The sequence below is a fragment of the Solea solea genome, chromosome 1 (assembly GCF_958295425.1).
Source record: "Solea solea chromosome 1, fSolSol10.1, whole genome shotgun sequence".
NCBI lineage: Eukaryota > Metazoa > Chordata > Actinopteri > Pleuronectiformes > Soleidae > Solea > Solea solea.
Genome location: NC_081134.1, coordinates 16,908,215 through 16,930,904, shown reverse-complemented (window position 1 = coordinate 16,930,904; position 22,690 = coordinate 16,908,215). Strand labels below are relative to the sequence as shown.

The 22,690-nt window shown below is 39.9% G+C and overlaps 1 protein-coding gene across 1 annotated transcript; it reads right to left on the bottom strand.

Moving 5' to 3' along the window:
• Positions 1 to 4,467: 4,467 nt before the first annotated feature.
• oprk1 (opioid receptor, kappa 1) lies at positions 4,468 to 10,192 on the bottom strand. Its single transcript, XM_058615859.1, has 4 exons — positions 9,988 to 10,192; positions 9,553 to 9,878; positions 8,129 to 8,481; positions 4,468 to 6,391 (listed from the first exon to the last, which is right to left on the bottom strand). The coding sequence occupies exons 2-4, from the start codon at positions 9,786 to 9,788 to the stop codon at positions 5,853 to 5,855; spliced, it is 1,128 nt and encodes a 375-aa protein (XP_058471842.1). The 5' UTR covers positions 9,789 to 9,878; positions 9,988 to 10,192; the 3' UTR covers positions 4,468 to 5,852.
• Positions 10,193 to 22,690: the final 12,498 nt, after the last annotated feature.

The window sequence follows — 22,690 nt, the reverse complement described above, 5'->3', positions numbered from 1 at the left end:
AACCACTTACCCCATCAGGAAAATAAATGAGAAAAAAAAAAGTTAAACCCAAAATCATTACATACATGATTTATTAAAAGACACAAACACGATCAAAATGATATAAACAGATGAACAAATGCACCCAGTGAAAACTAAAATTCAGTTCAAAGAAACAGATTGAAGCAAAGCTGTGAAACGCAATTGTCACAAAATATTTGAATGAATTTAAAATAAGATGCTCACTTATAATTTTAAAAGCACAGTTGCATAAAATGTGGGTGTCTAATACTTGCAAAAAGAAGGATAGTTTTCATCACATGGTACGGGGTTATACTAAAGATAAAACAATCTGGACAACTGTTGTCTGGAACATTTTGTAAAAATCATTGCTGCCACTGTTGTTGTGATGTAGAAATGGACCTTTGGAATTATACCACTAAAGGAACTCGGTCCAAATGCAAACAAAAGTTCATTAGTTTTGGAAATTATTTCAATTGAGGGAACTGCAGCTAATCTCTCTCGAGAAACAACAACTCTGTCGGCCATTTTCATATTTATAATATTCCAGACTTCTCATAAGCTCTTGTCTGAACTGTTCTTTGTGACTGCTTGATTCCCTATCCTCATCTCAGTCAGCTATATATAAACCATCTAGCCTATTTCGTTTCTTTATTATATACAGTAATAATAAGAAAACACAACATAAAAAATATTCATATATAGCCATAAAACCTAAGCTGTGAATAGCACATCTTTATTCCATTGCTCCTCTCTACTGATATGTGTAGGATGTTCTTATGACAGCTTCTCAGAGGAACAATGAAGCCAATTAGAGCCCTATTAGACAGACGACATGCAGTGGCTTACTAATGCAACACACCTTGACAGACAAAGGCAGAGACCAGAGGAAATTCAATAATCTTGGTCATTATGGCTGACAGCTTCATCAGTGCTCACAAGGACAGACTGATTTAAATTGCCTCTTGGATCCACTGAGAATGTCTATGCACCTATAGTCAGCTGCTGAGAATAAAGGCACATCTGCCTACCAACTATATAGACATAAGACCCCATCAATGCTGATACAAAATACATAAAAACAACAACAGTAAAGCCATTGCCCATCCTCTACTGCACCATTGTAACTATTTGTCACTGCCTCTCCAAGGCCACCCACCGCTCATAACACTAACATTTCTTTTTTTAGATCTGGTTTTCTTACAGGAACACATTAATTTCCCAGCATGCTACAAGAGTCACAGCTGACCTTTGACCACCACTTTTTCACAGCTGCAACACTGGTTAATTAGCATTTCCTGAGATTTGTACGAGAAAAAAAAAAAAAAAATCAAGATAACATATCACACTTCAAGTTGAAAGGTAATGAATTCTGAGCGACAGGTTTTGCTGTGTGTTAGGGAATGTTCATACTTCAATCTGATATATGGTAGAAATATTTCATATTAAGTCAAACCAAGATTCAAACATGTGACCTTCTTGCTGTGAGGCAACAATGCCAGCCACTGTTTCGTCGAATGCTCAACACCTGATGCTAGCAGAGCGAGCCATGGGTAGAGAACCTCCAGTGAACGCATACACCAATAAACCTTCTAACTTCTGGGTTTATTTCCAGGTTATATGACCCACAGAGTTTGCACAGCAGGCTACTGGGCTTTTTATGGCCTTTGGGAAGGTTTTTACCAAAATGAAAATCCATGAATAAAAAATTTCTATGTCCAATGTCTCGAGGTGTCCTGTGAAAAGTTTTACAGGCGTCTCTTTTACTATTCTGGTCTGTGGGAAAATTGCTTTTTTGGGGTGAACAAGTATTTTTTTGTTGTCGTACCACAAGTGGCCACTGGAAAAAAAACCGAGCTGCAAGCTAGAGGGGGAGGAAAATAGTGTCAGAAATAGTGAATGAAACGGAACCTAAAAAGCCACAGTATCCCTCTCAAAAATGTCTGCAGTGAGATGCATTAAAATATAGATGACTGAAAGTGGAGATTAAGTTGACAACGGCATGCGACAGACATGCCGCTGTGGATCCTTTCGTCCTGGATAGGGAAGTTACACAGGAAGGTTAACTTAAAAAGTGAGAAAAAAAAACATTGGTTTATTGTAGTCTTTATTATTCTTAATACAGTACATTACATATATTAAAATATGCACTGCACTTTCCCCAGGTCATTCAAACTTCCCTGAGGCCAGGTCATTTGGTCGGAAGAGGCCTATAAGATCATCCTGATCTAACTGACCCGAGGGAAGACGGATGCATTGAAGCCTCAGAGAGGAAAGCCACCAAGAATCAGGACCTGGTCCAACAATGTAGAGACAAAGAAGGGCGATTCCCAGGTCGGATGCAGGGGCTTCCAGGAACAGTCTGTGTGGAACACCCTCACGACTCTGGGAATAACAGGGAGAGAGGGAGAGGAAGCCAGCCATCCATTCGTAAAGTCTCTTGTTGGCTTTGGAATAGGGTGGAGTTAAGCTGGGCACAAGGAGTAGACAGTTAGTGACTGACCATCACTGCTGGCCCATCAAATCGAGGGCGTTGTTGGTCATGGTTGAAACAGCTGATGAAAGTTGGATACCACCTGATGACATCTTCTCCTGGTTGAAGGCTACAGTTTTCCCCTTGGCAACTGAAGGAGGGCGTACTATAGTGTATTAATAGCTAGGTGAGGACATTTGAGGCTCATCAAGTTAATTATTTCCTTAATTTGCCACTGTGAGTCATAAGAGACATTAACGTTGTATTGTATCAGTTAGTAATTACTTTGTGGTAACTCGATGAAACACACATTTATTAACTAAAGGAGACCAAATCCTGGTTGTAATGAGGCAGAAACTAGTTCAGGGTTTAGATTTGAATTGTGGTTAAGGGTACTGGGAGGACGAACTGTCCAAACGAATGGAAGTCAATGAGAGTGAAAGGAGAGCTATGAGAACCTGTGTGAGTTGCTATGAATCTTGACCTGAAGTATCCATTGACCTGAAGAACATGAGCAGACAGGCCATTGTTGGATAAGATGACTCTGGGTTTGTGACTGGAGCGACATGATAGTGTGAGAAAGTGAGAGTGTAAAAAAGATTGTGTGATTATAGCCGTGCTAACCTTGCAAGATGTGGAAGTGCATTGACACAAATCGCAGCGATCTGTGCTCATTTTCTAGTTTTGTTTGAGATTCATAGAAGTGAGCCACTACAGGAGCATGTGTCCCTGCCATCTAATTGTTCCAGATGCAAAAAAAACAAAAAACTTGACACAGCAACAACATCACACTCTGTCGCTCTTCACACTGTGGCTTCATGCACCGTCACTTGACGGTATAGCCACAAGGCACAAAACCACTCACGACTGATGCTCTCACCATGGAAACACTAACGGAGTTGCACAAAGAAAAAAATGTAGAAAGAAGTGGTGAGAATAAAATGAGGTGTATGAATCCCAAGGTCAAATTGTGATGCTCTGTCTTTGTTTCAACCTACATGCAAATCAAACAATGGACAGAGAAGAAACTCCTTTAACTCAACAATACTCACATTTTTTCCTGCTTTATTGTGACTTAGTTGCACATTTATGAAGCACATTCTGACACGGAGAGCAAGAACATAGAGAAACAAAAATTTACAAAAATTTACAAATAGCATTATAAAACAGCAAGTTTGTAGAGCAGCAGCACAATATATGATGCTCAGATGTTGGCTGAATTATTGTTATTTAAAAACAATGTAGGCAACATGGATGGAATCTGGTCCATAAAGAGTTTACAGAACTAGAGGAATAATGGAAAAGGACAGTGGGATGTCCATTTTGACACCAATAGAAATATTAAAAGTCTACAAGAACTTTCAACAGCGCATACATTTGTACTTCATTTACAAAAACAGGATGTGGTTTCAGAGCAAGCGACAAAGCCGAGTTAAGAGACCAAAGATAAGGCACACGAAACAAGGCACAAAAACACACTTTCTGCTACAGGATAACTACATTATTGGATTTAAGCAGGTACAGATTTATAGTCCAAACCCTCAAAATGACTCCATATAAAAGCTACAGTAATCCAGGAAAACAAGATGTGATGTCGAAGCACAAAAACAAATGGCTCCCAACTCAAATTATGTGAAATTATGTCATTATGCTTGAGAAAATGTCTCTTATCTGTAGAAATGTACTCATTCTAGTGAACGGATGAATCAATGCAACCGATATGAATCACACACATTTTTGAATGACACTGATGATCTGCAGACACTGATGATTCAAAACCTCGTCGACCATATTTGTCACTGACGGAAAAGAACGCTGACTTCACCATTGTCCTTGAGGTGAATTACAGAGGATGATCCCTGAGAGTTTATTGAAATATCCTACGTGAATTTAACTAACGATATAAGTATATATTGTGATTATATATTTATTTATATATATTTATTTATATATACACATATGTATATACATATGTATATACACATACACACATACTGTACACCTACCTACAATTTACATAAAACACAGTAACCAACACTCATGTTACAGGTTGTTCCTTAAATAATAATGAATAAAAAAAAATGATGTATGCATGTGAGAACTCTTTACTTCAGATTACTTTAATTTATTGGCATGAGCTTTTTAATAAATCACATTGACGATTATTTAGAAGCCACGAATGAATGAATTAATGAATACATGAACACCTGTGTCAGTATCTTGTACAGGCCAAAATCAAACAACTCATCCTCCAAATACTTTCCCTTTCACATTTATACCACGTGTAGAGCTTTTTGTTGTTCGAAGGCTGAATGATTTTCTTTTCTTTAGGCAAATGTAAAGAAGCGAATGGTTCCCATTTCATATTCGATCTTCATACACGTTTGGTGGTTGCGGTGATAATTTATAGCAGGATTAAAGGTAACAGTGTCGCTCACTTTTGTGCTGTTGTGTTTTTTTTTTTATGACAGTGGAGGAATAACTGATGCCAGTCTTTGAATTCACACATGATATTGGTAGTTTTGGTCTTTCAAAGATATATAATGAATAAATAATGATAACATAAATATAGATTTTCACTCGTTTTCTCTTTTAAGGTCCAGCATGTAACTTTTAGTTTATAGGCAGAAATTAGATATACAACCTAAAAAGTGTATAATTACCTAACAAGTTAAATAATTAGATTTTTGTGGCTCTAAAATAAGCATTTTACTTGATATGAATTTAAGGAGGGCCTTGCTTTATGGAGGCTGTAGTGTTTCTAATGCACAACTCATTCTGACTTCACTCATAAGAGTCTGAACTCCCATTGAGATTTGTAATTTGGCCAGTAATGTGCTGATAATTTGCTAAAACTGAAAACCACACATCACCTGGAAACAGGCTCCCATTTGATGTTACCAACAAGGGACAGATGTTATAAAGTGGTAGGTCAGCTCATTTCCCCATAGACTTCAATTCAAACGGAGTTCTGTTTGCAGCCCCCTGGTGGCTAGTCAGTATATTCTTACTTCCCGATTGACTTCAGAGAAAACTGATGATCTATTGTGTTTTAGCCAAAGTATGCAAGTGAAAATTTTAAGTTTAAACTTACGCAAACAAGAAATGACAACGTCCTTTCAGGTTTGCTAAGGTCACTGTAGTTCCAGCACTTCGGGAAGGGTGCAGTTTCCATTACAGTGCAATCTCACCATTAAAAGACACTAATTCTTACACACTGGGCATTTAATTAAACCTGCCTTCGAATTATCTGGCCAACCATCTGGGTGAATAAATAAAAACTAGCCCTCTGTTAGATGGCAGTGGTGATTTGTGTCAAACCCAGGTCATTGGAGTCCTCCCAGCCCTGAGAGCGTGTAGAGGACATTTTCATGGCTAGTCATACGGGCCTAGCCTGCCTCGCGCTTCCAGGACCTTTAGCGGGACATGTGTGGTCCCGCAGTGTGCTCCTCACCCGGCTCACCCCTTGGCAGTCCCCATGCCCCCGTGCACCGGGGCAGCAAAAGTCTCTGAAGCACCTCTTGAAGTTCTCATCCAGGAAGGCGTAGAGGATGGGGTTGAGGCTGCTGTTGGTGTAGCCCAGCGCCACGCAGAAGAAATACGCAGCCATGACGGCGGTGGTCTCGGGCACGTTGGCCGACAGCGCCTTGACCAGGATGAAGATGTGGATGGGCGTCCAGCACACCACGAAGACGGCCACCACCACCAGCACCAGACGCGTGATCCGCCTCAGGTTGCGGTCCTTCTCACGTGAGCCCGACAGGAGGCGCACACTCTTCAGACGCATGACCATCAGTGTGTAGCAGACAGTGATGATGATGACAGGCGCCACAAAGCCAAAGATGAAGACGCAGATCTTCATCAGTGTGTCCCAGTAGATGTAGGGCTCAGGGAACTGCAGGGCACACTCGGTAGTCCCTGTTAGTTACAATGAAACAGAGTCTGATTTAATACATTTCATGTATTTTGATCAAATGTAGCATTGTGTTAAAGCATTTTAATTAAATGGGTTAGCATACTTACTGACTTAATATACTTATACTTAATAACTTTGAACAGAAGTTCCCTGAAGTGTCCCCTGAAGGGATCATTAACGATATTACTAATCATTCTCAGGGGAACGTGAATTTCTAAATATGTAAATTTAAAGCTGCAGAGTGTAACTTTTTTTTTTTTTACATTACTCTGCCTCTGTTCAGTCTTTGTGAACAAAAATGGCTCAAGGATCTTTATTATTATAATACGACCGAAATTGCAAGGTCAGATGAAGGGTTTGTCAGAGCTGCTGCAGCTAAGCACGCTGCCACACTGGACCAACCTGACTGAATGTGTCTAACACTCTAAGGGGAGAACATGCAAACTCCACACAGAAAGGTCCAGTCCAAGAATCGAACCTAGCACCTTCTTTGCTAACCCTATAATGACCAGATTTTTTAGCAGTAGAATTCACTTTCTGAACCAACCCGTCTCTCACCGTCACCTCACTTAATTAGCACAATCTTGCTGTTGTCTCTGTCACTTCCTGTGTGCAGCGAGGGACAACACCAGATCTAAGCCCTAAAAACTGAACGGTTACTGACGCATTTCACAAAAAACAAAACAAAGAAACAAAAGGGACAAGTTCGTTCAAATATCATTGGTGCAAATTCGACAAAAAATGGCCGTTTAGTCCAAGGTGGTGGCCTTCCTGTAGGACTTGCGGCAATTTTGTCATTTACTTTTTTGACCGTCCTGACATGATTAACCAATTTTCGCTCAGTACGTGAAACAACAAAAAGTCACCTAATGAAAGCTGATTTTCATTTTCGTAAGCCCCTCCCACTTCCAATTTTCCACACTTTGTCACTGATACACTTTCACACATACATTTTCACCAGGTGTGACGCGGTCGCAAACATTTGTGAGTTCTGGGGTATGGGAGAGGCCTCAAAAACACGATTTACTTTGAGGAAAAATAAAAAAAAAGAACAAAAACTCCTTCTGTTTAATTAGGGTCGTATTAAAAAAGAAAAAACCCTGTTGTAACCATGGAAATCATTAATTTTCATGTAAATGCTGACAGATAACAACATGGCCTTTAACCGTTACATTCTGAGATGCAGTAAAGGCGTCACCGCAGAAATGTAAAGTGCAGAATCAGACTCATCAGCTTCAATATAGTCTGACAGGGCTGGGCAAACTGCTCTGTGCTTTACTGAATGGAAGCTAATTGCGACAGTGGACAATTTGAGACTGTCGCTAAGAGAGGGAGGAGAAAAAAGACCCATTGTGTCTGTCATAGCTTCATCTCGTCAAGTGGGTGTAATGTAGGCTCTGATGCAACCTACAGGACATCCTCTTCATGGAGTTTGAAGTACGCTTACTGTGACTAATTGATGCAATTCAGGTGTTTAAGTGCAGTGGTGCTCGTAGTTCGAGAGTGTTTGTAGAGTCCCTTCTGTAGCTGAGTGAATGCATTTAGACTCAGGGTTACTGCGTAAACAAATAGAGTAGAGAGGTTTAAACCTCTGGTAAACAGCAACACTGGGACGTAATAGTGTGATTTATGAGTGTGTCCTGCAACTCAAATGACACGACTGGTCATCATGAACCATAGTTGGGTGCGTCATCATCAAATAGCTGCGATGGGGGCGTCGACATCACGTGACACACTACCATTATTTGTTTTGGTGCTGCCGAGTATCATGGCGGGGATTCCGGCAGCCGACGACAGCACCCAGATGATCACGTTGATGATCTTGGCTTTGACGGGAGTGCGGATGTCCAGAGCCTTGATCGGGTGGCATACGGCCACGTAGCGGTCCACACTCATCATGGTCAGGGTGAAGATGCTGGTGAACATGTTGTAGTAATCGATGGAGATGAAGACCTTGCACGCCACCTCACCAAACGGCCAGGAGCTGAGCAGGTAGTCGGTGCTCTGGAAGGGCATGGTGGTGGTGACCAGAGCGTCAGCCACGGCCAGGTTGAAGATGTAGATGTTGGTGGCGGTTTTCATTTTGGTGTACCTGAAGCGGGAGGAGATCATCATTTTCAGTATGCAATTTCTGCCTCTATGAGTCTCGTAATCAAAACTGGAACACAAGACCTTGTTAGACTTCGGAAAGAAGAGTGGGATCATGGGAATTTTGGCCTTGTTGTGCATTTGCACTTTATGAGGAGAGCTTTGGCAGCACAACGTCCACTCGTCCAATAGTGACACATCCACACAATAAAATGAAAAAAAACAACAACTACAGACTACTGGTTAACTATAGCAGTATTGAATATGTCCTTTTTAAGTTCTTAAGGGTTTTCCCAAGAGCAGAGATGAGTAGAGCCATTAAAAGGTGACCATAGTGAAAAGGTCCATTACTTTGTATATATAGTAAATAGGAATTATATGGCTTTAAAGTCTTGAAAATGTAGCCTATAGGTTAGTGTAATGTAAGCAAAGTGTTTACCATTAGTGTATTTTAGATATTTGCATATATCTTTAAATCGCTTAAAAGAATAAAGGATCAGATAAGGTTTACAAGGTGCTCATCTTTCTCTCTCATAATGATGCAGGTGCAAAGCTCTGACTCCTGTCAAGGCTTATTTCACATTTAATATCTAAATGACAAGACCTTAACAGGCATTTACACAGGAAGCCCCATGACATGAAATGGAACAATGGAATCAATGGCAATCATTACAAACCTTGTAGCAACAAGGAACAAGGCAGTGTCATCACTGAAGAACAAACATCTCAGGGTAATTCAGATCGCCGAGAAAACAGTAATAACAACAAAAGGAAACATAAAGTATATACACAGATAATCAAAATCTACCGCACAGAAGCATATTTACATTCCTGGTCCTGCTTCTTTCATGGGCTTTTAAAACTCAACACTTCTAGGGCAACAGCTGAAATAACATACACAATGTCACTTCATTTGCCCAATAAAATAAACAAAGAAACAAACAGTACATTAGCTGAATACGCACTGAATGTCCTGCACTTTGAGCCATACACGCAGACTCTCACAATCATCACCAAATGCTCATCTTCAACGTGCCAAAGCTGATTATTATTATTATTTAAAAATAAAACTCACCTAATGATGACATACATCACCAAACAGTTGCCCACCAAGCCCACCACGAACACCACGGTGTACACGGCGACTATGATCGGGATTAGGGGCGACATGGGCTCGGGCTCCGCGTCCCATGTGCCGTTGGGTGTGTAGTTGTAGATGTCCGGTAAGCCCGGTTGCCAGGTGAAGTTTGGGACACACTCCTCCTGCGGACACCGGTCCTCCTTGAAGATGTGCACCACGCTGCTGTCCATGGTTCTGAAGCCTGTGCGCGCGGACCGCACTGCTGCTGCAGGAAACTGCGACTCCACTTAAACAGATGAAAACAGCTGGATTTCTGTCGACTGCCACAGAAGACAATTGAGTTAAATGAAGCACATACGCACAGATTACAGCCCCAGTGAATGAGGGCGCACGCAAAGACATTAGTGAGCAAATGAGGCACCACCTTACCTTGTTTTCTTTTTTTCCCTTTGCTTGCAAAAAGTTCATCCAAATCAACCGAAACGGCGCTTAGCTTCTTACAGGAGATTCAGATGATGAAGGTGTGATTAAAAAAAAAGGTTTCTGCGTATAGCTGCGTGGACGAGCAAAAAGGAGAAAAAAGGAAAAATCCACTGGCTGTGCCACTGCTCTGCCCGAATGTGAGCACTCGAAGTCCGACTGCTCATTCAGTGACATCAGAGGCAGAGGCAACAACACACATGACAGAATCCAGCCTGCAGAAATAAGGCTCCAACCATATCAACTCGTATGTATATCAAAACAAGCAGGAAATGGATTAATCAGTCACTTTAGACAGGATTTAACGCATTATTAGGATTATTTGCATCAACACGCCTGTTCAAAACATATTTAATACCTTTTTTTTTAAACACATGTACATATGCAGTTTACAAAGTGAAACTATACGTGCGCACCAGTTTTATTTTTATTTTTTTTAAAAAACATTCCTATCTCTGCTGCTGTATATGAGACGTTTCCAGGCAACTCCTCAGAGAGATTCACCGCTGCAATGCAAACCTACAAAGTCCGAGCACATGTTGAAGAGGCACAAAGTATGAAGGACACTTCACAGCAGCCTTCAGATGATTGCATCTGTGTGCGCCAGCGGCAACACATTAGGGCAAACGTGTAAAATAGCAGTGGAGTCGAGAGGCGTTTTTTGTCAAAGCTGAAATAAAAAGCTCAGAATAAATAACTCAGTGACGTCTTTTCACTCCATTTTGACCAGAATTGGAAGTGGAAGCATCTTCTTATTCAATGTCTGAAATGTATATCTTCTCACAAGTCTACCTCTATCACAGAACGTGTATAAACTCAACGTCCAATTTATTAGGTACCCCTCCGTCAGTGCTCAAATCTAAGCAGAGTTCAAAAGCAGCATCAAAATGGAGAAGATAATATTTCGTTTATTCCATTCATGTAATTCACTCATCCATTGAGAAACCAGACTGTATGATTCGTCAAACCAACCGAACACATCAAACTCTTGCGAGAGCAACCGCGACTGCAAGAGTGACAGTTTCGTTGCCATAGTTGTTTCCATATTCTACTTCCTGTCGTCTTCATTTTTCTGACCCCGTTTCCTGTATCACACTCTTTTGCATCAGCTGTTGGTAACTTGTGTTTGCAGTTGTGTCGGTAATCGGTTCTACAGGTCATACAACCTCATTGTCCTTTCTTTGTCCTATACATTTTAAAGGAAAAATGTTGTATGAAAAATGATTCATACAACACCTTAAATCAGTCTGGATATCGTTCCAAAGTTTGACTCCAACAACAAAACTGCTGAGTGACTGGGATTTTCTGGCACAGCCATCTCTAGCGTTTACAGATAATAGTCTGAAAAAGAGAACATTTCTGACATGGGTGAAAATGCTCTGTTGATGCCAGAGGTCAGAGGAAAATGGCCCCGACTGGTTCCAGATAATGGCGAGGCAACAACCAGGGTATATGCAGAAGACAATATCTGAAAGCACAACACATCAAACCTTGACATTTATGGGCTCCAGCAGCAGAAAACCTATCTCGCTGCTTTGTTAGGTGTTCTCTCTGTAACTAATAAAGTGTCTCAATGAAGCTCAACATGGAAAGAAAACACTGTGACTTTGAACAAATGCCATCATCGCTGTTTCCATTTCCCTCCCCCGACAGATATTGTCAAGCAAGTGCTGTTTCCTTTAATCCTTTAACACTCGTTGCTTAGAGACTCATCAAGGCCAGATGTTGCTCGAGTGACCGAGCCCATTTTAGTGGGTGTATTTCTTTTCTTATTGTCCCTGCGCTGCAGAGTTGGGTTTTCTGAGACGCCTGGCTGTGTTTGCCAGTGCAAATATTTGATCCGACTTTACTTGAACCTTGGACCCGGAGTGAAGCGCGCCTCTCCGCTCCAGTGCAAAGCGGGAAACAAAACACAGTTATCGTATTTAATTGTAATAATATGATGTCAAAGGTGTGTTTGCACACAGATAGGACGCGCTCATCTTTTTCCTGTACCACTTGAACCATGGCGTTTTATTGGCGTGCCAGAGGAGGAGAGGAAATGTTTGTCTAGGTAACCTCCAGAAGATGATGTCAAGATTCAAAAGCACAGTTTCACCATAAACCACTTTTTGGGTAGTGACCTGATAGGGTCATCATGAAGTGTGTCGTTTTTGTCGCACTCACACATTTGTTTGTTTCCTATGGAATCTCCTTTCCCTGTGGGTTTCACTGATACAAAACCTTCCGGTACATAATAAATCTTTTGATCACTGTATTATTGATTATAAATCAGTGCAGAAAAGCCCAGATTAAAAGGAAACAGTGGGGGATCTCGGATTGACATGTGAGCAACGAAGGAAAAAAAAAAAAAAAAAAAGAGCTTTACCATTTTACATTATTCACATTCATTTGATCTTTAGGGATGTTATAAACTACAAATACAGTATGACCATGTGACATTTCATGACAAGGTTGCATTGATTCCTTTTTAATAGTATCATGTTCTTTTGTTTTGTGTATTTAAGCCTCCAACCACTAGCTAGCAGCAGGCTTTAGGGCATTTAACTCCCCCTATAAGACAACGAGCAAACCAAATGTATATGTATCCTATCACCAGATCGTGTGTGTGTGTGCATGTATATATATATAAAAATAAAGGTTGAATAAATTAGTATGGGGAAACATAACACAGTGAATTTCAAACAAATTTAGAAGTTGTTTAAAATTAAATTAAAAAGCCAATTCAATTAAAAGGTATTGGAAGGTCTGTTTATCAGTTTTATTTTTCAATTTCATTCGAAGGCCTCACATTTGTGCGGTTTTCTTTTTTTAAGAGGTTTGATTTGTTTTGGCCCAGGATAATTATATTATTTTCTTACTCATCACTGAGTCCACCGAATGGTCTTATTGGCCTGATTGTATTTATTTTATTATTAACCAGGGACACTGCTTTTTGGAAATATGACCCATGGGTTATTATCTCAAGAAACGTCTTTCAATTTTAGCTCAAAGAGAAAAAGAAAATTGAATGAATCACAATTGCAGCACACATCAAATCTGCAGCCAAGTATCATGACACAATGCAATACTGGCAAAAACATGATCCTGGCCCCTTTGATCAGCATGGTGAAAATACACGTATTCTCACATATTTATTCTTATTGAGACATGTGCTTTATCCCATTTAAGTTGTATGTGTACTGTATTGAGCTCTTCCAAATCCACACCTGTGAAAAGGCAACGTTCATCCAACCACTGATCCCTTCACCTGACCCACACCCACGTCTGGGGAGCCGGTCTGAGCTGTGAGGTCAGTGTCAGTGTGGCAGGGTAACTGCAGAGATGGACGGGGGGGGGGTCAGAGGTCAGGCGCAGTATTCGAATCTGTGAAGTGGAACATTTTCAGGGCGGCTGTAATACTGTAGCTCTCATATCACAGTGTAGTTTCTGGTTGACGATTGCTGCAATTGTTACAACCTATATTTAGCAGGTGTTATGAGCTTTTACACGGTGTGAAAAATCATTAAAGCTGCAGTATGCGTTACTTTTTTGTCGTCGTTGATGCCATTATTTGGCCTCTTTTTTGTACAGAGACTATGTAATTTTGTATGCTAAACTTGTAAGCTGCGTCTTTCACCTGAAAACTATGGAATTAGATTTGTTTGAACACGTTTCAGAAGCAAAAAAATATCAATTTAATCATTCAAAAATAGTGTATTTTATTGTTACGCTACAAAACTCAGTAGCCAATCAGCAGGAAGCTTCCCAAGGCCCGCCCACAAACAAAAAAACCACGGCGCAAAGAACAACAAATCAGGGAGTGAGCAAACGATAAAATACAATATTTTTGAATGATTAAATGGATATTTTTTTGCTTCTTTAAAACTGTTGTTTGAAAATATTGAATATTGAAAACAAATCTAATTCCATAGAAAACAGTTCCCTGTGAAGCAAGATTAACAGACCTGACTGAGGGAATGTTGGTGTGTATACAGAGGCAGCGCAGGGGTGGGCGGGTGTAACGTCTTTAAACACAAGGAGGACTCAAATGCTCGACTCCAACGTAGGATAAAACAAAAGGAATTTATTCCACAAACAAAAAAATGTTCACGAGGAGGTGCAAAATCTATACTCAAAAAAACTTGACTTACACTTGATGATGAGGTTCTTGGACGACAGGACTGAGAAGCATGACAGACAGACACGAACCGACATGAGACGAGGACTATTTATACACAGAAGTGAGGGAGCACAGGTGAAACCAATGAGGGGCGGGGTTGGCAATCTCAGTGGAGGGAAAAATCATACAAAGGGAGGAAGTCAGGATCTGAAAACACAGGGAAAAGATGAGTACAAAATAAAACAGGAAGTGCATGACAAGACTGGACGTGAGTGAGTAAACATAAAGAGACACAAAGGCCAACATGAACTCATCAAGACATGACAAAAACTGTCATGACCTTTATTGATTCCCTGGAGACTTACTCTAAAGCTTAACCATAACTGCTACTGGCATTTTTTTAATTATCTATTCAATGTGTTTATACTGTATTTTAAGCATGTACAGCACAGCACAGCACAGCTGTTTTTAAATAGACATAAAGAAACTGACACATACAGTAGCAGTTACCTCTGTTTATTCTGATTTTTTTTTGCCAAAAGCGTAATTTTAAGAGGCTAAAGATTTTGTTATCCAGACATTACTAACACGACGCAGTTTCACTGCAGCTAAAGCAAACATACACAAAAAAAAGGAAGCATATTCATGGTGATGCATTATCTTGTATAGGGCTAAATCATTCCCCTCTAGTCTTCACAGCGATGTTGAAAGCTGGGCAATCCTCATATTCCTCTGCAGAACATGAGAAATTACACCACACAAAAAAAAACAAGTGAAAATTCCTATGACACTATGACATTTGTATTGTATTTTATACAGCGGTAACAGGGAATACTGTCATAGCTTTGTTGTGTTGTTTTCTGCAGCAATATGATGACAAAAATGTCCTAATCTTGTCTCTAATGACACACAGAGTCCACTGCCTGGACACCACAGACTTTAAAGTAACTTAGACGTGTGTGTGTGTGTGTGTGTGTGTGTGTGTAAGCAGCTTAGTATGCAGATGCCACTCTGCCTCACAAAGATCATCACCTTTATATAGATGATCCAGATGGTGCCGTCTCTTCAGATAGGCCTTATTCTCCTCTGGATAAAAATGACTTGGTTTGTGAAAATGTGCACGTGTTGCATCACCTGTTCAAAAAATTCTCAATTTGGCCAGAGGACTGTGTATGTGTGTGTGTGTGTGTGTGTGTGTGTGTGTGTGTCTCATCCATGTAAAACATCATGAGACAAAATTCTCTTTGCTTTTTGATTAAATCTGTCTTAGTCTTCACCAACCTCTCATGTTGCCTCACTATATGCTCGCCACTGTATGTGTGTGTGTGTGTGTGCTATAAGGGGCTGGGGTGTCAGTGTGTAGTGGGGTTTCTTAAATATACAAAGAGGAGAGTGATGTCAGTAAATTAAAACACAACAGGGAGCAAAAAGAGATGCTTTTGAGCTGTTGTGAATAGTACCTGCAATTACTTAATAATAGATAGGGATGGTGTTGCCATGGTTAGCACTGGCACCTCAGAGCAAGAAGATTCACATTTCACAGCTCACATCAAATGTGCCCTATCTGGTTTGCATGTTTTTGACATGTCTGCATGGGTTTTATCCATACATCCATACATACATACAGTACATACAGTACATCCAACCATCCATCCATTCTGCCCCTGACTGGTGCCACTATGGGAATATATGAGAAGAAAATCACATCTGATGATCTGTGATAAACAGCTGATTCTGAACGCACTCGTCGATTGCATTCTAATGCACGTTCAGTAATAGAGTGCAAATGCAACAGTACATCTTTGACCACTTCTTTTGATATTTTAGAGGGAGTAGAACTTCCTTATTTGTCTTAAAGCAATTCCCTCTGCTACCAACCTACCAGTGTTGCTTTGATGCAACACTGAACGACACTGTTTCCAGGCAGTTGTCACGAAGGGAGACTTGGACTTTGTTAGGTAATGTCTGATATTGATTGGAAATGTTTATTGTCTTTTAGTAGATAGCCCCGAGGGATCCAAAGTCTCTACTAAATTCTAATTTGTCGCTAAACAACGTCTTGGCAGCTTGTGCAGACACTGAACATTATTTTCCGCATCATTGGCTGACAGCTTACGGGAAAGAATCTTGGGCGGAGAGTGAAGGAACTAAGCAAAGGAAAAGAAAAATGACAACCACTAATTAGTCAAAATGAATAACACAGCATTCACTAGTAGAACTGAGAGTCTGCAGCTCTTGTAGAAGCAGTGATGAGTTGACGAGGTTCAAGTGTGATGAACAGGAGCCCATCTGAGGGAAGCTGCACTCCAAGTGGGTGTGACCTCGAGTTGACCGTGTTCCAGTTGAGAAGTTGGAAAAAACACGGACGGAAACATTATCTCCAGCTCGCCTTTGTTAGCGACGGCCAGCAATAGCAGTCACTAACAATGCTCTAAGGTGTGGGAGTCTCCAACCTTTTCTCTTCTGAGAGCTAATTGTGTTCTTTAACATTTATTCTTATTCATGGCTTATTCAAAGCCAAACATTTATAAAATGTTGCTGTCTACAACTCACATTTAGTATTTTTACGGGTATGAGCAGTTGTCACGGTCGTTCTTGCTACACCAATCTCTTCATCAAGCTGACAGCAACACAATTGTTTGATTCACAACTAATTGGCAAATAATCATATAGTATTAAACGGGGCGGGACACCTCTGAGTTTGATTGGATAAAAATGTAAGCAGGTTTATGTTTGATTGTTGAAACCTTTAGCAAGCTACTTAGAAAGGGACTGGGAGCTACTGCTAGCTTGCAAGCTACGTGTCGGAGAGTCCCACTCTATGTATATATATATATATATATATATATGTATATGTACTACTGACTTAATGTGGAACAAATAAGAACAATGTGCAATTCACGGTAAGATAAACCGCCATCTCAGAATCCTACGACAAGACTTGTGCCTGAGGACTTTGGTCACATAGCTGAGGTTAGTACATATTGCAGCCAAAAAGAAAGGACGGGGGCCAAGTACTGTAAGTTCTGTTGAACTGCAGGAGAGTGCCTTCAATATGATCCAGTAAAACTAGTAAAAAACATACGCAGAAACTCATTCTACTGATTCCATTTGAACAGGCAGCTCACTCAACAGCAATCACATTTCCAAGGACTCGGAACAATGGAAACTCCATCCTGGTGTGACTGTACACTGCTCATCAGGAAGATGTTTACCACACACCTGCACTTAGTCATCAGTGATGTGAAGACAAGTTCTAAAAAAACCTTGGAAACTGAACAACTCCACACTCTGTCCAGCACATTTGATTTCACTCCACGATCCACACCTCAAAGGATCATTTTCAGGCGGCAAAAGAAGAGGTGAAAACACTCTAGTGGCCCATTCGTTATTTTCTTTCGACACAGCCTTAAATCTAGTCTCACGCTGCGTAGCAGTCGGCAGAATCTTGTTTTGATGGTCACTATGGTAACGGACAGTCGCTGGTCCGTGGTTACAAAAGCTAAAGGGATTTGTTCGACGAAGCAGAGCAACACCACTCTTCTCTCAGTGAGCAAATATGAAAGTCTGCGAAGCTGAGCCGATGAAGATGTTAAACATGATCTGGGAGCGTGGATGGGAAAAACTCACAAGCTGAATTAAACCGGAAAGTTTGTTTAAAAATTCACACATAAAGGGAGGGACAAAGTTTGGAGACGAAAAACATACGAGGCCTTGGGGGAGTTTGTTCCTCTGCCTTGACTGTGAACTCCAAATGTGGGCAGCATAATAAAAAAGGTCCAGAGTTCGCTCAGCTGTTGCAGGTGAGTATATGCACAGGGACGAGAGAGGATCAGCCACTGTAAATAAACACTCAGAGAGCAGAGGAGAGAGCAGGTGACCGCAGCCAGAGGCAATGATCCTCCACACGAATATTGACGCTGTGCACCTCAGCTCCTCCAGACGAGCACGACAGAGTTTGAACGAGGCAGGAAGCTGATTTGAGGGCTGGTTAACAAAAACACAAGGACAAGTTAACAAAACTGTAGGTGTTAATATTAAATAGATTCTTTTCATCATGTTTTAAAACTTATGTCGAGTCTTAAGCAGCTTTGTGTTCCATAGTTAAGGATTATATGAACGCTTTCTGAATTAAGAGCCAAGGCCAAGCAGTCAAAGGACGACGTCACAAAAGAGTTTGATGGGATGAATGCATCTTGTCCTCACCTGTCCCTGCTGTGCAGCTGTATACTCACACTCAGTCAGTCAGGTCTGACATCAGGAAGGACACAACAAACAAACGATGTTATATCATTTCAGTTTACAGAGACCAAACAAAAGAGAGCAGAAAAATAACATTAAAAAGCCTGCCTCACACATTGTCCATGTTTTAATCCCGAGAAAGCACGAACTAGACGATCCAATCAGGACGCAGGACCACACTCTTCAACAATACATACCACATACTACAATCACTCGCGGGATTTAACGTGGCTATTGCAGGGTTCTGCTCACGCCCGCCACTGCTCAGTCATATCAAACATGCTTAATATATACTATTACGATATAATCTGGAAGACTGATGCGTCCACTTACGTCCGTTAATCCCCTCACACCACACAATAATATGGCCAGATAATCTGTTCAGATAATCTGTTCAGATCATCCTAAAATCAGAGGCGCCAACAACTGTCAGAAGGGCCAGAAATCTGGCCAATTCTCCTCTAATGTGGGACAGGCTTTAAGTGTTGTTGTGACATTTTCTGTGGGAGTGAGGCAAGTTGAATGATTTTCACTGAGGACTTTAAAAGTTGGTTTCCTTATTTCCTCATGGAGTTGAACTTCAGCGATGAAGGCATCTGGCAGCAGATCACCCTCAGGGACACGCTGCCGCAGGAGCAGAGTGAGAGGAGCAGACAGTAGCTGTTAAAAATATCAGTCCAATTCTACTCATGATCATAGGAATACTTCATGTAATAAACCTATTGTCACCAGTGGAATCCTGGTGTCTTCATGGGTGACTTACAACCTGTTTGTTACTAAATTTAATACATATGTATATATATATATATATATATATATATATACTGTGTATATATATGTATATACATATATATATATATACTGTATATACATGTATATATATATATATATATATATATATACTGTATATACATGTATATATATATATATATATATATATATATATACTGTATATACATGTATATATATATATATATATATATATATATATATATATATATATATACTGTATATACATCATTACCTTTTATCACATCATGCAAAACATTACAGGCAAGGTGCATCATATAATGTGGATTCTGAGGTAAATGAATGAATAAAACACAAAAAATTTAACCCTGGGCCATTTAGGATTATGTCTATTTGATTTATTTGATTACTTAATTCATTTGACAGGTGCAAAATTATTGTTTCTTATGTTTCCCAGGACGTTTTTTTATAACAATGACAATAAAAAACTTTGAACAGGAGGTCAATTTGTAAATTTTAAATTAGTATTTCTAAGCATCTCTGTGTTGATTATGAAAAGAATATATGTTTCGTCGTGATTGAATCCATCCGTATTTATACATTTTTCGAAAAAAACATACATTTTAACTGCCAAATCAATGTTTTTTTATTACTTTTTAACCAAAAAATTAAACGTAGCTCTTCAACTAATACAAATAATGACATATGTAACAATGAATCTAACAATAAACAACAATGACAATAAAATGGAGGTAGTGCCTATCATAAGTATTCACCCCCTTTTATTGCTTTCATAAATCAATCATGGTCAATAAAATTATTGGAAAATAAATAATTATTCACCCCCTTCAAGTCAGTATTTAGTAGATGCAGCTTTGGCTGCAATCACAGCTCTGAGTCTGTGTGGATAAGTCTCAGTCAGTCTTGTACATCTGCACAATGCAATTTTGCTCCATTCTTCTTTGCAAAACTGCTCCAGCTCTGACAGGTTTCGTGGGTATCGGGCATGAACAGCCCTTTTCAAGTCCAGCCACAAATTCTCTATAGGATTGAGGTCTGGGCTTTGACTCGGCCACTCCAGAACATTTGCCTGGTTCTTTTTTCAACCATTCCTGTGTAGCTTTTGCAGTATGCTTTGGATCATTGTCTTGCTGGAAAATAAATCTTCTCCCAAGCCTCTATCTTTACAAGCCTTCCAGGGCCGGCTGCTGAGAAACCTCCCCACAGCATGATGCTGCCACCACCATGCTTCACAGTGGGGATGGTGTGATTTTGTTGATGTGCAGTGTTTGGTTTCCGTCAAACATAACGTCTTGTCTGATGGCCAAAAAGCTCAATTTTGGTCTCATCAGACCAAAGAATCTTCTTCCACTTGACCATGGAGTCTTCCACATGCCTTTTGGCGAACTCTAGTCGAGATGTAATATGAATTTTCTTCAACAGTGCCACTCTCCCAGGCAGCAGCTGCTATATGCACAGTCTCTCCCGTCTCAGCAGCTGAAGCTCGTAACTCCTTCAGAGTAGTCGTAGGGGTCTTGGTGGCTTCTCTCACAAGTCTCCTACTTGTACGGTCACTCAGTTTACGAGGGCGGCCTGATCTAGGCAGATTCACACATGTGCCATATTATTTCCATTTCTTGATGATTGATTTCACTGAACTCCGGGGGATGTTCAGTGCCTTGGACATTTTTTGGTATGTACTTTTCAATAACCCTTTTATTCACCAAAGGGGGTGAATAATTATAATTATGCAAACAATTATATTTCTTTGTTTCATTGACATTACTTTGTAGAAATCTGTTGTCACTTTGACATTAAAGAGTTTTTTTCCAATACATTTTTGTGTGAAAAAAGCCACATTTTATTGACCATGATTGATTTATGAAAGCAATAAAAGGGTAAAACATCCAAGGGCGTGAATACTTATGATAGGCATTGTATATATATACACTGTATACAGTATGTGTGTGTGAAAAATAAATCTGGCATATATAAAAATATAATTTTCTCCCACAATACAAGAACTGATAAATATCGTAAATTATATTTATGCTATGGAGGGGATTATTATTTTGTAAACAGTATTTATGAAGTTGTGGACTAAGTGGGTCAAATATGAGCAGCTGTCAAACATATGAAAATGTAATGCCGTATCCTCCTGCTATTTTATTGATTTCAATCTTAGAGAATCATTTACTTTCTAAACCACTTGTGGGCATATTTAAAATATTGTTTCTTGTTCTAATGGGCACTTTCTCCCTCTCTCAGTATGTGAGACTGCAGAAGCCTGCAACTGCTTTTTTATATGCTTTGTATACGAGTTGCAATCAATGGAGCCCAAAAATAAAGAATAAAAAGAAAACAAATCTAGTTTTGAATTTGGATGAATTTGGATGAGGCATCTCTGTGTTAATTATGAAAGAAATCTGACATTAGGTTACAAAATGTGTCTTTCCAAAATCCTGTTGAATATTTGTGTGAAATTTTGTCTGAAACCTAAGATGGTTCTTTCACGTCAGTGCGATTCCTGTGATTCCTTCATTCTCACTGTATAGTATATAGTGAATCATAGAGATAATGAATGACCTGCCAGTGTGCAGTGACTGTTCATTAATATTTGACCTTACTCTCCACCTTTACTGTACACTTAGCATGGCAAGAACAAATTTGTGCATTTAATTTTCATGTATGTTATTTAAAACATAAATCCAAAGTAAAAGGCTGTGACACATTCATGGGTCCTGACCCAGACTTTGGGAATCACTGATCTACGCTATACCATTCTTTAGCCACAGTTAATAAATTCATCTTTTACTTATTCAGACAAGTGAAAAGAAATAGAAGAGAATATGACTAAAAAGAACAATAATTAGCACTCTATAGTTGTGTGTGTGAATTGTGTAGTAGTAAAGAAGTGTTAAGTCTTCAACTTTATCACCTCAAGCCTTTGTGCTCAACAAAACCTGATATGTAAATTCAGCAAAGATCCTCATGCATATATTCTAGTGATTTAAAAATGTACTTTTACATATTTGAGGTATATCGGAGAGAGTACAGTGTGTCTCCGTAGTTATCAGACGCACACTGAGATAGAGAGAGATTAACTCAATAGTCTTGGGACTGCTGCTGAAGTGCTTGAGAAAACAAAACAGAGACTAATTGCACACACGGTTCTCAATTCAAATGTGTTGACACTGATGGGGGAGTATTGTCCTACAGGGAGTCAAACTGAATAAAGCACACCGCAGGTACAAAACACACAAACAAACAAAAAAACATCCTTGGGCGCATCTTTTTTTTTTTTTTTTCCTTAAAACGCGCTCCTACTATGGTTACAACAATCAGTCAAAATACATCCACACAGCTTTGTGCTCTCTCTGAAGGAAGAGTCTTGTTGCTGCGTGATTGTTGCATTCAGGGTGAGCGCTGGATGACTGAAGGGAAGCATGTGTACAGTCATGGACGGGGAAAGAAGGTCAAGGCGACTCGGATTCAATTGAAATTCTGATGCACTCCACACTGGACTCACCAACTCACTCGCATCAGCAACTGGAAAAG

Coding starts and splice junctions, on each gene's coding strand:
- oprk1 (XM_058615859.1), bottom strand. CDS start 9,788: ATGGACAGCAGCGTGGTGCACATCTTCAAGGAGGACCGGTGTCCGCAG. Junction 8,482..9,552: donor GTGATGTATGTCATCATTAG/GTGAGTTTTATT, acceptor CTCCCGCTTCAG/GTACACCAAAATGAAAACCG. Junction 6,392..8,128: donor CAGCACCAAAACAAATAATG/GTAGTGTGTCAC, acceptor TGTAACTAACAG/GGACTACCGAGTGTGCCCTG.